This window comes from Leopardus geoffroyi, chromosome A3 (genome assembly GCF_018350155.1).
Source record: "Leopardus geoffroyi isolate Oge1 chromosome A3, O.geoffroyi_Oge1_pat1.0, whole genome shotgun sequence".
Classification (NCBI taxonomy): domain Eukaryota; kingdom Metazoa; phylum Chordata; class Mammalia; order Carnivora; family Felidae; genus Leopardus; species Leopardus geoffroyi.
Genome location: NC_059336.1, coordinates 12,125,995 through 12,139,042, shown reverse-complemented (window position 1 = coordinate 12,139,042; position 13,048 = coordinate 12,125,995). Strand labels below are relative to the sequence as shown.

The window sequence follows — 13,048 nt, the reverse complement described above, 5'->3', positions numbered from 1 at the left end:
AAGGCAAGTTTCAGAATAGCATGTATTGTGTTAGCCTGTTCACACACCTATTTATTCACACGTGTGTCAGCATGGTATGTGTGTCTATAAAGGCATAAAATAATTTAAAGGATACATTCCAAACCATTGTTAGGGAACTCTGTATAAGTGGAGAGTAAAGGCAGTGAAGAAAAGTTTTTACTTTTAAACATATGTGTCTGCATATTTCTACTTTACAAGTATTTATTACTTTGGCAGGGTAAATTTTAAAATTATTTTTAGAGGTGCCTGGCTGGCTCAGACGGTAGAGCATGCAACTCTTGATCTCGGGGTCATGAGTTCGAGCCCCTCACTGGGCATAGAGATTACTTAAACAAAATTATTTTTTAAACAGAGGATGTCAATTTCCTTTGGTTACATTGTAGGGTAAGGTGAAGACAGTGTCTGAGAACAGGGCTTGGCACAGACGAGGAGCTGAATGAAAGATGGGCAGAAGGACAAGTAAAAGGACCAGGGGATGCAGAGACAGAAGTGGGTAGGTGGATGGATGGATGGAAGGAAGGGTATGTGGATGGATGTACAGCACAGGGCCTGGCTCATGGCAAGCACCCAAATCTGTCAGAAATTATAAAAGTTTGACCCATCTATCTCAAAGTCCGAGGAGAGAGAAAAGTGTTGATAAGCTGACATAACATTCTGAAAAAAGGAAAATTGCTCAGCTATCACTTACGAAGCATTCCATGCATGCCAGGCACTGTGAAACCCTTTCTTACACGCTCTCCTTTAATTTTCCTGACAACCCAATGAGGCAGGTGCTATCATGAGGTCCATTTCACAGGTGAGAGACACAGAGAGGTGAAGTAATCTGGGCATGGTCACACAGCAAACAAAGAGCAGAGTTGGGCTGCCACTGAGATCTGGCTAGTCCCGAAGCCACTGATTTTTTTTCCCACAGTCCCTGGTATGCAACTTACCTCTGGGTCTGTGTAGATTTCCGGGTCTTTCTGGGGACTCAGGAAGGGAAAGAGGAGGAGGCGGTCTCCACGTCGCAGGCTGAATTCCCGCCCATCTGCCATGGGCATGGCCAGGTCCACCATGACCTCCCGGGTAATGAAGGGCGCAGCAGTGAGCCTGAGGCTCTCACTAAGCACGCTGTCTGCATGGGCAGGTACCAGGAAGGGTCAGCAGCTGTCCTCTCACACATGCAAATGCCACCCCCAGCCCTCATTTTACAGAGGAAGGTGGGCAGGCTCAGAGAGGGTGCATAACTTGCCCCCCATCACACAGAAGAGCCAAAAAAGGCCAACTGATGAGATATGATTACTATGGTCCTCAGATATTGGATGTGAGGGTTTGGGTCTGACTCTAGAAGCTGTGAAGGACTGTGGGAGCCAGAGAGATATCAGGGGAGACTGGGGAGAGCAGGGCCATCAATGTCGGTTGTTTCTGTTTGACCAGCTTACACTCCCCATCTGGAAACAGTTCCCTGATCTTCTTCTGGAGACCACTCCTCTCCTGCTGTCAGAGATTGGGCTGTTGACTTCACTCCCAATTCCATGGGCTGTGTGTGATTGACCAATCAGAGCATTTCAACCCTCTGAACCTGTCACTGGCTCAAGATGGGCATGTGACTCAAAGACAGCCAATGAGACACAATCCTGGGACTTTGGGTAGGAACATCTCAGAGAAGCACCCCCTCGCAGGACTCACAGTACGTCAGCCCGGACTGGTGGCCATCCTGCTGACCTGAGACTGGAGCCAACCCAGCAGGGCAGGGCCCAGAGGGGGACAGACTGAGTCCTAATGATGTTGTTAAAGCACCTGGGTCCACCTGTGCCTGAAGGTAGCTGTCCTCTGGACTTCTGAGTTAATGCCCTCAAAGAAAGTCCTTTGTCTGCTTCAGCCAGTTTAAGTTAGGTTTTTTGCCATTTGCAACCAAAAATCTACAGAGACCATGAGTCCTGGGCAGCTGAGTGAGGGGCACAGAGATACCAGGTCTAAGAAGATAGGAGGTCTTGGGAGACCCTAGGTCAGAGGACACTGATGGACTCTGGATGATGGGAATCCATGTTAGGAAGGGCTTAGAGGGCCCACGATGACCCAGTCTTTGGGGCTAATCTGGAGGGTCTGTCTCACCAAGCACAGGCATGCTGTCCAAAAGCTTCTGGGGGAGGGTGGTCATTTGCGAAACAGTCTGTTCTGTTCTGGAGAGGAGCTGCTCAAGCTCTCCACGGACAGCAGCCAGGGCCTCAGGATTCTTGAGGAGGAAGAGCAGAAGCCAGAAGGCAGCAGGACCCATGTTGCCCTGCAATGAGAAGGAGCCCCTGTTATACCATCAACAGGGCAAACCTGGGGTGAGAGCTGACTGGTCCGTGCCACAGCCAAAGCCCTGGTCAAGGCACAGGGGTCAGTAGGCCTGGGTTCCCATGCCTGCCAAACATCTAGGCATGACTCATGTTTATCTTCAGCTCAGGACATGGCCCAAATATGCTCTGGGGCTTTGGTGTAGCCCAATGCCTACTCTCAGGGCTATTCTTGGCATCCCTGACCTTGAGCAAAATCCCCGAGCTGAGCTCACACAGGTGATCTTCATAGCTAATCAGAAAAGAAGTGTCAGTAGTAGGAACAAGGTGTATCAGTTAAGATTATTGTTAACATCTAGGACGACCGAATCCTTAGCTCCGGTTCTCCACCCTTCCCTATATCCGTGCTCCTTGTCACGGACTTTGCTCTGCCTCCCATTTCCGAGGCACAGTGTATTTCCCCAGCCCCCTGAATCTGGGCTCCGCTGTGTGACTTGTTTTGACCAACAGCATCGATCAGAACTGACCGAGCAGCAGCTCTGAGCACGGGCCTTAAGAGACCTTGTCTGTTTCCACTTGCCCGATGGCTTGCTGGTCCCACGAGGAGGATGAGACACACGTGGGACAGAGCCGGCCGTCCTGCTAAGCCTCGTCCGGAGCAGCTGACTCCCAGCAGACCCACAGATGTGGGAGTTAAATAAATACTCATCAGTGTGTGCCACCAAATTTTTGTGGTTTGTTGTCACACAACAATAGCAACTGATGTAATACCCAGGTATGTACTTTCAAATATTTGCACATTGTGTGTGTATGTTGTGAAGAAGCGATAATCAACGACGACCATGAAAGCTAGTAATTTCTTGAACAAAAATTACGTAAAAGTTCTCAATAGTTCAGTAATTAGGAAAATGGATAAAATCTCTTGCTCTAGGGGCACCCCGCTGGCTCGGTTGGAGGAGCATGTGACTCTTGATTTCGGGGTTGTGAGTGTGAGCCCCATGTTGGGTATAGAGATTATCTGGATAAATAAAAAACTACAAAAAATATTTTTAAATTTCTTGTTCCAAGACTTCAGCCTTAGCTGAACACTTTAATATTCAGGTACTTCCTGCAGCTAAAATATGTGTGGGGTACCCCAAAATAGGCTCCAGGCATGGGTGGAATACCAACTAACCTTGATATGGGGGACGATATTTGTCTACCATCCCATCTTGATGATGGTCATTAAACGCCGTATTTCCCCAGTAATTCTATTACAGACATAATTGCACACGGACAAAAGGACATTTGCACAAGGATATTGATCACAGTGCTGATGTAACAACAAAAGATTGGAAGCAAAGCCGGTCTATCAATAGATCAATGAGATAAACGATGATCCCTCCATAGAACGATGATACAGGAAGTCGTTAAAAGGCAGCTGGCTCTGTGTGCGCTGATGGGACAGTAGCCAAGATGCCCTGAAGCACAGGGGGACGCAGAACAGGGATTCACTGTGCTCCCATTTGTAGGTTTGAAGAGGGATCCCATGGAGAAGCAGGGACCATCTCTACAAGGAGCCTCTGGGACCGAAGCGGCAGGGGCGGGGGGGGGGGGGGGGGAGTGGCAGGTACTGATTCTCAGTACATATGCCCTTTTACACTGTTTGAATTTTTTTTTAATGGACGCAGTGCTTTTAAGCCAAAGAAAAGTGGGGTGATTTTTATACTGATCTGCAATGACATGGAGAAATGCTTGTGACATGATAGTAAGTAAAATTAAAACTTGGATTTTATTTTATTTATTTATTTTTTTTTTTAAATTTTTTTTTTCAAAGTTTATTTATTTTTGGGACAGAGAGAGACAGAGCATGAACGGGGGAGGGTCAGAGAGAGAGAGAGGGAAACACAGAATCGGAAACAGGCTCCAGGCTCTGAGCCATCAGCCCAGAGCCTGACGCGGGGCTCGAACTCACGGACCGTGAGATCGTGACCTGGCTGAAGTCGGACGCTTAACCGACTGCGCCACCCAGGCGCCCCAAAACTTGGATTTTAAAAACTGCATGATCTTGGGGCACCTGGTGGCTCAGCTGGTTAAGCATCCGACTCTTGATTTCAGCTCAGGTCATGATCTCATGGTTTGTGAGATCGAGCCCCGAATCGGGCTCTGCGCTGACAGGGCCAAGACTGCTTGGGGTTCTCTCTCTCCCTCTCTCCGTCTCTGCCCCTTCCCTGCTTGCATGCACTCTCTCTCTCTCTCTCAAAAAAAAAACAAAACAAAAAAAAACCAAAACCTAAATAACAACAAAAAACTCCATGATCTTAATCACAGAAAAGAAATGTACAGAAAAAGGCAGAAAACAAATGGACCAAAGCATCAATGATGGTGAAACAGATTTTCTGGGTTTTTTTTTCTTTAGCTGCTGTGAATTCAGCACCAAGGAAGTGCCATTGTTCCCTCATTCAATTCTCCCTTCAAGCAGGTACCATTATCACCCATTTCACCGAAAAGGCCAACTAAGCACTCCCCAGTCCCAGCGCACAGCAGGAGTTCAATGGTATTTGTGGAAGAATCCTCTATGCCCAAGGCAGCCTGGGAGGTGGGCTGGCAGAACCCTGGACTGGACCAGGCAGAGTTGGGTTTACAACCCAGCTCCCCGCTTTTTGTGACTCTGGACAAGTCACTTCCCACTCTGGGTCTCAAAACCTCCGTCCTGGTTAAGTGGGGTAACATAAGCCATCTCCGCCTGCTGGGCACAGAGTAGGTGCTCAGAAATGGTCTCCCCTCCCAGCACCCCTCCTCTCCTCCCCTACCCCGTTTGGGAACGAGGTGGGGCCTTGGACTCTGAGATTTCCTCTGGCACCTCAGGTCCTACAGAGACAAGCAAGGTCACTTGCTGTCCATCACTTAAACAGCCAGGGGGGTGTAGGTGATAAATAATTCAGCCTTGGGTGAACCCAGGGCCAAGGCCATTTTGTCTTGCCTGGACAGTCTGATGGGGGCCACCGCTCATTAATCACAAAGCATGAGGCGAGCATGAGGCTGCTCAGTGATCTCTGCCTTCCAGAAAAAACCGTGGCAAGTTAGGGAGGCGGCAAAGGCTGCCTTCCACCCACCGCACAGACGTGTGAGTGTGCACGTGTATGTGATCACACCTCTACAAGAGATCTTGAACTCACTACCCTGGAAGCCGAGCCGTTTCCCATAGGGCCCCGCCTCCGTTTACCCAGGAGAATAGTTCCCGTCTAGCCTCATTCCCCACCCCTGCAGCCAAAGTCCATTCACCCAGGAGCGCCTGTCCTCTGCTCTACCTTTCCTGTGAATGGCAGCAGCTGACCTCCAGGGGGCGCTCAAAGTGCACCGGACACGGCACTGGGATCCTGTGCTCCACTTTGTGGCCACCTCACCACACAGCCAGGTGGAGTGGGGGACACGTGCACCCTGCCTGCCCTGCTTCCACTCCCTTGCCTGTGGATAGCAGCACCCCATTTTCCTTCGAAGAAGTACCTCCTACTCCACTCTGGGCATCTGGGGCTGAGCCACACCCTCCAGACCTCAGGTGTGGCCTTGCTACCCGGGCTGGGCCACTCGGTGATATACTCAGAGGGGACGTGTGACTCGGGCTGGGCCAATGAGCCTCAGACCTGGGATTTGTGGGAGAATCCATGGGATGCCAGGAGCTGCTGGCACCCTTCACGGCCACCCTCTGGGGCAGCCTGTCTGGGCCTGGAGCCACCAGAGAAGAAAGCAGAGCTGAGGGATGGGAGGTCACAGGTGATATCTCTTTTCATTTTTTGTGATTAAAAAAAAATCTGTTTTTTTTTAGGGTCGACACAGTTGCCCCTCCCCCCGCCTAATGCCTCAGAGCTGGGAGGGAAGCCTGGGCCGCCGTGGGCCTGCCAGACAGGCCTTCGTGAACGCCTCGCTCTGCCCACCTCACCCCTTCAGAGCCAGCCCCTTCCCTGACCTGGGCGGCCCTCTAGCCCCCGGGGGCTCCACTCTGATCTGACGATAGCAGCCAAGCTACCATCTGGCCACCTCTCAGAACTTTCTGCAGCTGGCCTCTGGGTGGCCCCCTCCCGGTTCCCCTCCCACAGCCCCCGGACCACTCCTCCTCGGTTTTCATGCAGACTCCTCTCCGCCTTCCTGAACCCCATAGCTGGAGAGGCCAGGGGCTGGGTCCCCTCTCCATCCCCCTGAGCCCCTGTGGTCTCCAGACCAGTGGCTGCCCAAACCACCACCACACCAACACCTCCCAAGGGCACATGTCCCTCCTGGACCTCAGCCCTGAATTCCATATTCTTCTTCACTCCAGCTGTGTCCCCCACCCCCTACCCAGTTCTCTGTTTCAAACTCACGCACCTAAAACCAACCCTCTGATTCTCTCCCCGCACGCTTGCCCCATTCACCATCTTGCTCATCATTTAACAGCATCTTTGTCCTTCCTGTTGCTCAGGCCAAAACCTGGAGGCATCGCTGTTGGTACCTTCTCTCAATATCCCGTCCAACAGCAAATCCTGTTGGCTCTACCCAGAAATGTGTCCAGAATGCACTCACTCCCTCTCTTGGCCTCGGCACCTGCCCCGGTCCATCACCATCCTCTCTTGCCTGGACATTGCAGTGGCCTCTCATCTCTGGTCTCCCTGCCTCCACTTCCCCCCCTACAGCCGATTCTCAGTGATGTAGCCAGAATAATCCCTCTAAAGCAGATGGCAGGCTATGTTGCTCCTCTGTTCAGAGTCCCCAAAGAATTCCTTTCTCAGAGGAAAAGCCCAAAGCCCACAGGGCCCTGCTACCTCTCTATCACATCACCCTGATCCCCACCTCAGGGCCTTTGCACTTGCTGTGCCCCTGCTTGGATGCCCTCATCCGATGTATCTATATGGCTCCCTCCCTCCCTTTATATTTCTGCTCAGATGTCACCTTCCTGATGAGGGCTTCCTTGGCCACCCTATATAAAGTAGCCCTCCCCACCCCCTCCCCCACTTTAGCGGTTCTCTACAGAACTTGACTATATTTACCTTGGCTATATTTTATATGCTGACTTGTTTACCAAGTGTCTTCTCCCAGAATATCAGCTCCATAAGGGCAGGGGTCTTTGGTCTGCTCACTGCTCTATCCCCGGCTTCTAGAATGTGCCCAGCACACAGTGGCCATTCACTACCTAATTGTTGAACACGTCTAGTGAGCTCTAGTCACCTGCCCACCAATTACAGGTTCGCCATCATCGCTTTCTCCCATCCTCACCACAGCGCCTTGAGGACGGTACTGACTGCCACCTTCACTTACAGCTGAGTAAACTGAGGCACCAAGAACATAAGGGACTGGTTTGCCAGGGAGTGGCAAATTCAGGATTCAAATCCAGGCAGGTGGGTCACAGCGCCTGTGCCCAACACCACGGGGCTTCTCAGCATCTTGGCCCTGCTCTTAAGACTCGAGCCCTCAGGGCGCCTGGGTGGCTCAGTCTGTTGAGCGTCCGACTTCGGTCCAGGTCATGATCTCATGGCCCGTGAGTTCGAGCCCCGCGTCGGCCTCTGTGCTGACAGCTCGGAGCCTGGATGGAGCCTGGATGGAGCCCGCTTCGGATTCTGTGTCCCCCTCTCTCTCCACCCCACCCCTGCTTGTACTCTGTCTCTCCCTGTCTTTCAAAAATGAATAAACATTTAAAAAATTAAAAAAAAAGACTCAAGCTCTCGAAGCATCTTGTCACCTGCCTGAATTCTGCACACTGTCAACAACGCAGAGTCAGAGGATGTCCTGTCCCCAAGCCCTGCTCAGTTCTCCTGGCCCCACCAAAGGCTGTTCCCCAGACTCTCTGCCACTCAAGCCCCCAAGCCAGCATCTAGTTCTGCTGACAGAGGTCATTCTGCAAGGGATTCTGGGGGCGGTTGGGAGCTCCAAGTCTCTACCCATAAATATGTTATTAGGCACTAATGGGGCCCCAACTGCTGATTAAACCCAGCCCTTGCCCCTTGCCAGCCTTTGCCTGCAAGGACAGTTAATGGCTCTGAGAGAAAACTAAAAATAAGCTGCAAGTCGATGGGAAGGGAATTACCCAGAAATGTCAGTCTGTGCAGCTGTCACTGCTGAGGAGGGGCCAAGAGAAGGTGCAGGGCTCTGGGGTCCAGGAGAGGACAGGAACCAGGCCTCGAGAGGTAGCATCCTCAGCCCTGCTTTCTCTCACCCCAGTATCTGGTCCATTACCATACCCACTGGCGCTGGCTTCTCTGTTTCCAGAATTTCCTCTTCGCCTCCACGGCCACCACCTGGTCCTACCGCCACTGTCTCATTGGTGTCCTTACTTCTGCCTTTGCTCCCGAGATCCTTTCCCTCCTCTGCTTAGAACATTCCCAGGGCTCCCACCTCAGCCACAGAAAAACCAACCCCAAGTTCTTATTTACTGGGACCCACATGCCATCCTTGATCTCTTCCCTCATTCCTACCCCTCCTCACTCTGCTTCAGCCACACTCAACTCCTTCCATTGTCCAAACACTGGGTATGATGCAACCCCAGGGCCTTTGCACTTTCTGTTTCCCCTACTCGGAATGCTCTATTCCCACATCTCTCCCAAGCCCCCAACTTGAGCTCTTTCTTATCAGCCAAACCTCTCCTTCTCAGAGAGTCCTCCTCAACCACCTTGATGACAACAGACCCCCAGGATCTCTCTATTCCTGACTCCATTTTACATCCTGTATATATCCACATCTAAATTCACCCTGTACAGGGTGCCTGGGCGGCTCAGTTGGTTAAGCGTCTGATTCTTGATTTTGGCTCAGGTCATGGTCTCACCAGTCTCCTTGTTGACAGCACAGAGCCTGCTTGGGATTCATTCACTCATTCTCTCTCTCCCCCACTCCCTCCCTCTCTGCCCCTGCCCCACTTGTGCAGGTGCACACCCACTTTCTCTCTTTCTCAAAATAAATAAACTTAAAAATAAAATAAAATGAAATGAAATGAAATGAAATGAAATAATAAAATAAAATAAAATAATAAAATAAAATAAATAAAATGAAATGAAATGAAATGAAATAAATAATAAAATAAAATACAATAATAAAATAAAATAAAATAAAATAAAATAAAATAAAATAAAATAAAATAAAATCACCCTGTATGCACTTCCTTGACTGTCAACAGAAGCAGATCTTTGAGGTCTAGGTAAGTACTCAACGGAACTTTTAAATAATTCCTCACAATGACTGCTCTGCATACTTCAAAAATGTCAAGGTCATGAAAAACAATGAAAGGCACAGAAACTGTTCCACATTAAAGAAAACTCAAAAGACAGAATGACTAAAGGCACCGTGTGATCCTGGGTTGGATGTCGGACCAAGATGAGCCATAAAGGACATCGTTGGCACAAGGGGCAAGACTGAATCGGGACTATGAGATAACGATCCTGAATCTGGGTTAATTGCCCTGAATGTGATCCTCGTACTGTGTCATGTAAGGGAAACTTCTTGTTCTTAGGAATATACCCTGAAGTAATTAGGGATAAAGAGTCATGATGTCTGCTACTTGTCTGCAAACGACTCAGTAAAATAACCCCAGTAGGAGATAGGGAGGAGGAGGAGGAGGGGAGGGGGAGAAGGCACATGTGATAAAATGTTAAAAATTGGGAACGCAAGGTGAACTGTGTATGTTTATTAAACTATTCACACAGCTTTTCTCTCTTTTTTTATTTTTTATTGACTAATTTTATTATTATTTTTTAAAATATTTTTAACGTTTATTTATTTTTGAGACAGAGAGACAGAGCATGAATGGGGGGGATCAGAGAGAGAGGGAGACACAGAATCCAAAACAGGCTCCAGGCTCTGAGCTGTCAGCACAGAGCTGGACCTGGGGCTCGAACTCACAGACCGTGAGATCATGACCTGAGCCGAAGTCAGAGGTTAAATCGACAGAACCACCCAGGCACCCTCTCTCTTTTTTTTTTTTAACGTTTATTTATTTTTGAGACAGAGAGAGACAGAGCATGAACGGGGGAGGGTCAGAGAGAGGGAGACACAGAATCTGAAACAGGCTCCAGGCTCCGAGCTGTCAGCCCAGAGCCCGACGCGGCTCTCGAACCCACAGACCGCGAGATCATGACCTGAGCCAAAGTCAGTTGCTCAACCGACTGAGCCACCCAGGCGCCCCAACACACAGCTTTTCTCTAAGTTTGACATTTTTCCAAATTACAATAAACTAACACTGAATGAATGATCCCATTCCCGATACCGTCTGATGGTTAAGAAAGTCCGGGAACTGGGGCAGACAGCCGGGTATGTTCACATACCCACACCCACGCTCATGTGGAGAAACACTCGCAGATGCACACGCCCACGCACGCACACGCCTATGCACACTCACACGTGTGCCTGCGTGTGCCTGATGGCACACACAGAGACACATGCACTCACACGCACAACCACACCCGTGTGTACCATCCACCCACCTGTGTGGCCCAGAGCTGCAGCACCAGGGCCCGGGCCTGCATGTCCTCCGGCACCCCTATCTCCTCCAGGTACAGCAGGTAACTCCCCAGCCACTTGCTCCGGTGGGCCCGAGCAGCAAGTCTGGCTGGGGACAGCAGCTTCCACAGGTGACCTTTGACTCTGCACACGCGGTCCTTATCCCCTACAGGGACAGAGCACAGGGGGGCGGGGGTTACAGATCCTCCCCGGGCCCAAGGCCACCCAGCCCCAATGTCCCGGGAGGCCAAGGCTCTTCTGGGTGTCACTCCTCGGAGTGGGGAAAGAGGACCCAAGAAAGGCCTTCAAATGCCAACTTGTTATTATCTGTCTCACCCCAGTGGCCAGGAGTGAGGGGTCCTGTCTCGCTCACCTCTGTGAGCTCTGTCTCCAGCACGTGGCCCGCAGGAGGTGCTCTGTTAACATGCATTAAATTAACGGTGTTTCTCACACAGCAGGGGAAGGAAGAGGAAACGCGGAGCCCCATTCTCCCTTCCCAGGGTCCCATCCCAAAGCAACGCCAGCCGTGTGCACAAGGAGACGACATGAGCCGACTCGCACAGCTCCGTTCAGGAGACGTGGGAAATGACCTAACTGCTATGGAGAGGGGAAAGATGGGTCTAGGGGTCTCAAGCTCAACTACCTCCAGGGAAGGCAGGTAAAGTAAATGAAGGAGGAGGGCCAGGACGGGGCCAGGGGGAACAGGAGGGTCGGGGTGACCACCAGCCTGGCAGAGGAACTTGGCCCAGCACGGCCAGGGAGCCTGAGTTTTCAGAAGAAAATGAAAGTCCAGATGTTCACAGGGAGTCTTCCCATGTGCTTTAAGGCCGGCATCTGGGCAAGAAATGTTCGTCACTGTGCAGGCCACAAAAGCCTCTCTGAAGGGCAGCTCTGGCCCACGGATTACCAGTTCACAGGCACCTTTAAGTAAACAACAGGGTGTTAGGCTCTGGGGCACCACAGGCAGTGGAAACCGAGGTACGGATCCAGATGGGCCCGGCCGGGCAGACTGTTAAGGGCACAAAGCCAGGTGCTTATTATTCATACACTGTGTTCACACCGCAAGACGATGCTGTATTTACAGATGTACGTGCAAATAAGAGATTTGGTTCTTCCGAAATCACCCCTTGGAAAAGTGGGTGTCGCTTTGGATGGTTACAAAATTCCCAAGGACTAGAGATGCTCTCACTGGCTTTTTGGAACCACGAAGCAGTGTTTCAGGAAGACCCATCCACCCAATGGTTCTAGACTGGGTTGCATATCACAGGGTATTCGAAAGGGTGGAAAATGTAGGGTAAACTTATTTTAAAATATACATATATTTTAAGCATATTATATTTTCAAATAATACGCTCCATATGCTTTTCTTCAACCTCCGGACCTTTTCAGGTGATACACTTCTCAATTTAATATTTTTTAATGTTTATTTATTTTTGAGAGAGACAGAGCATGAGTGGGGGAGGGGGAGAGAGAGAGAGAGGAAGACACAGAATCTGAAGCAGGCTCCAGGCTCTGAGCTGTCAGCACGGAGCCCAACGCAGGGCTTGAACTCACAACCTGTTAGATCATGACCTGACCGAAACCAAGAGTTGGACGTTTAACCGAGAGAGCCACCCAGGTGCCCCTGTACTTCTCGATTTAAAGCAATGAGCCCAACTGTTCATCTGAAATACATTATCTTCCTATGTCTCTCAACTTTTGGGGCACTGGAGAATCGCCCAGAAGCTTTAACTCTCTGGATGCCCAGGTCCCACTGCAGACCAATCTTGTCAGAATCTTGGGGGCATGGGACCTGGGCATGTGGAGGTTTTCAACAAGTGAGTGGAGGGTAAAGGAAGAGCGAAAGGCCCTCGGTTGATGCTCACGCTGGATTTGTAAGAGTTAGCTGATGAAATAGCTAAAGAAGGGAGCAAAGAAATTTAACACAGATTTGGAAATGACTGGGATTCTTTGAGGTCTGACAGCACAATTACAAACCTTGAATATCACTGTCAACACAGCTTCTAAGGATGACTTTAAAAAGCAACACAGTATGAAAAGACAATGAGCAGAATGAGAGAAAATACTTGCAAATCATAGATCTGGTAAGGGTCTAGGATCCAAAATATATAAAGAACTCTTGCAATTCAACAACAACAAAAACCCACCCCCCCTCACAACTCCTCAGTTTTCAAACCTGTAAACTGCGATAACAAAAGTACCCCCACAAAGGGTTGTGCAGAAATTGAATGTGTTAACTTAGAAAACAGACAGTGATTCCATGGAGAATATATTCATGTACTGTTTCTATACTTAGCAAATAATAATAATATGTGAAATAAAGAACACAC

The 13,048-nt window shown here is 49.9% G+C and overlaps 1 protein-coding gene across 3 annotated transcripts in view; it reads right to left on the bottom strand.

Moving 5' to 3' along the window:
• PTGIS (prostaglandin I2 synthase) overlaps positions 1-13,048 on the bottom strand; it is a 40,665-nt gene that overhangs the window by 6,689 nt on the left and 20,928 nt on the right. For all 3 annotated transcript variants that reach the window (XM_045444275.1, XM_045444276.1, XM_045444274.1), the window contains exons 6-8: positions 10,703-10,884; positions 2,116-2,284; positions 954-1,135 (exon numbers count right to left, since the gene is read on the bottom strand). In XM_045444275.1, coding sequence (XP_045300231.1) covers positions 954-1,135; positions 2,116-2,284; positions 10,703-10,884 — 533 coding nt within the window. The remainder of the gene's footprint in view (positions 1-953; positions 1,136-2,115; positions 2,285-10,702; positions 10,885-13,048) is intronic.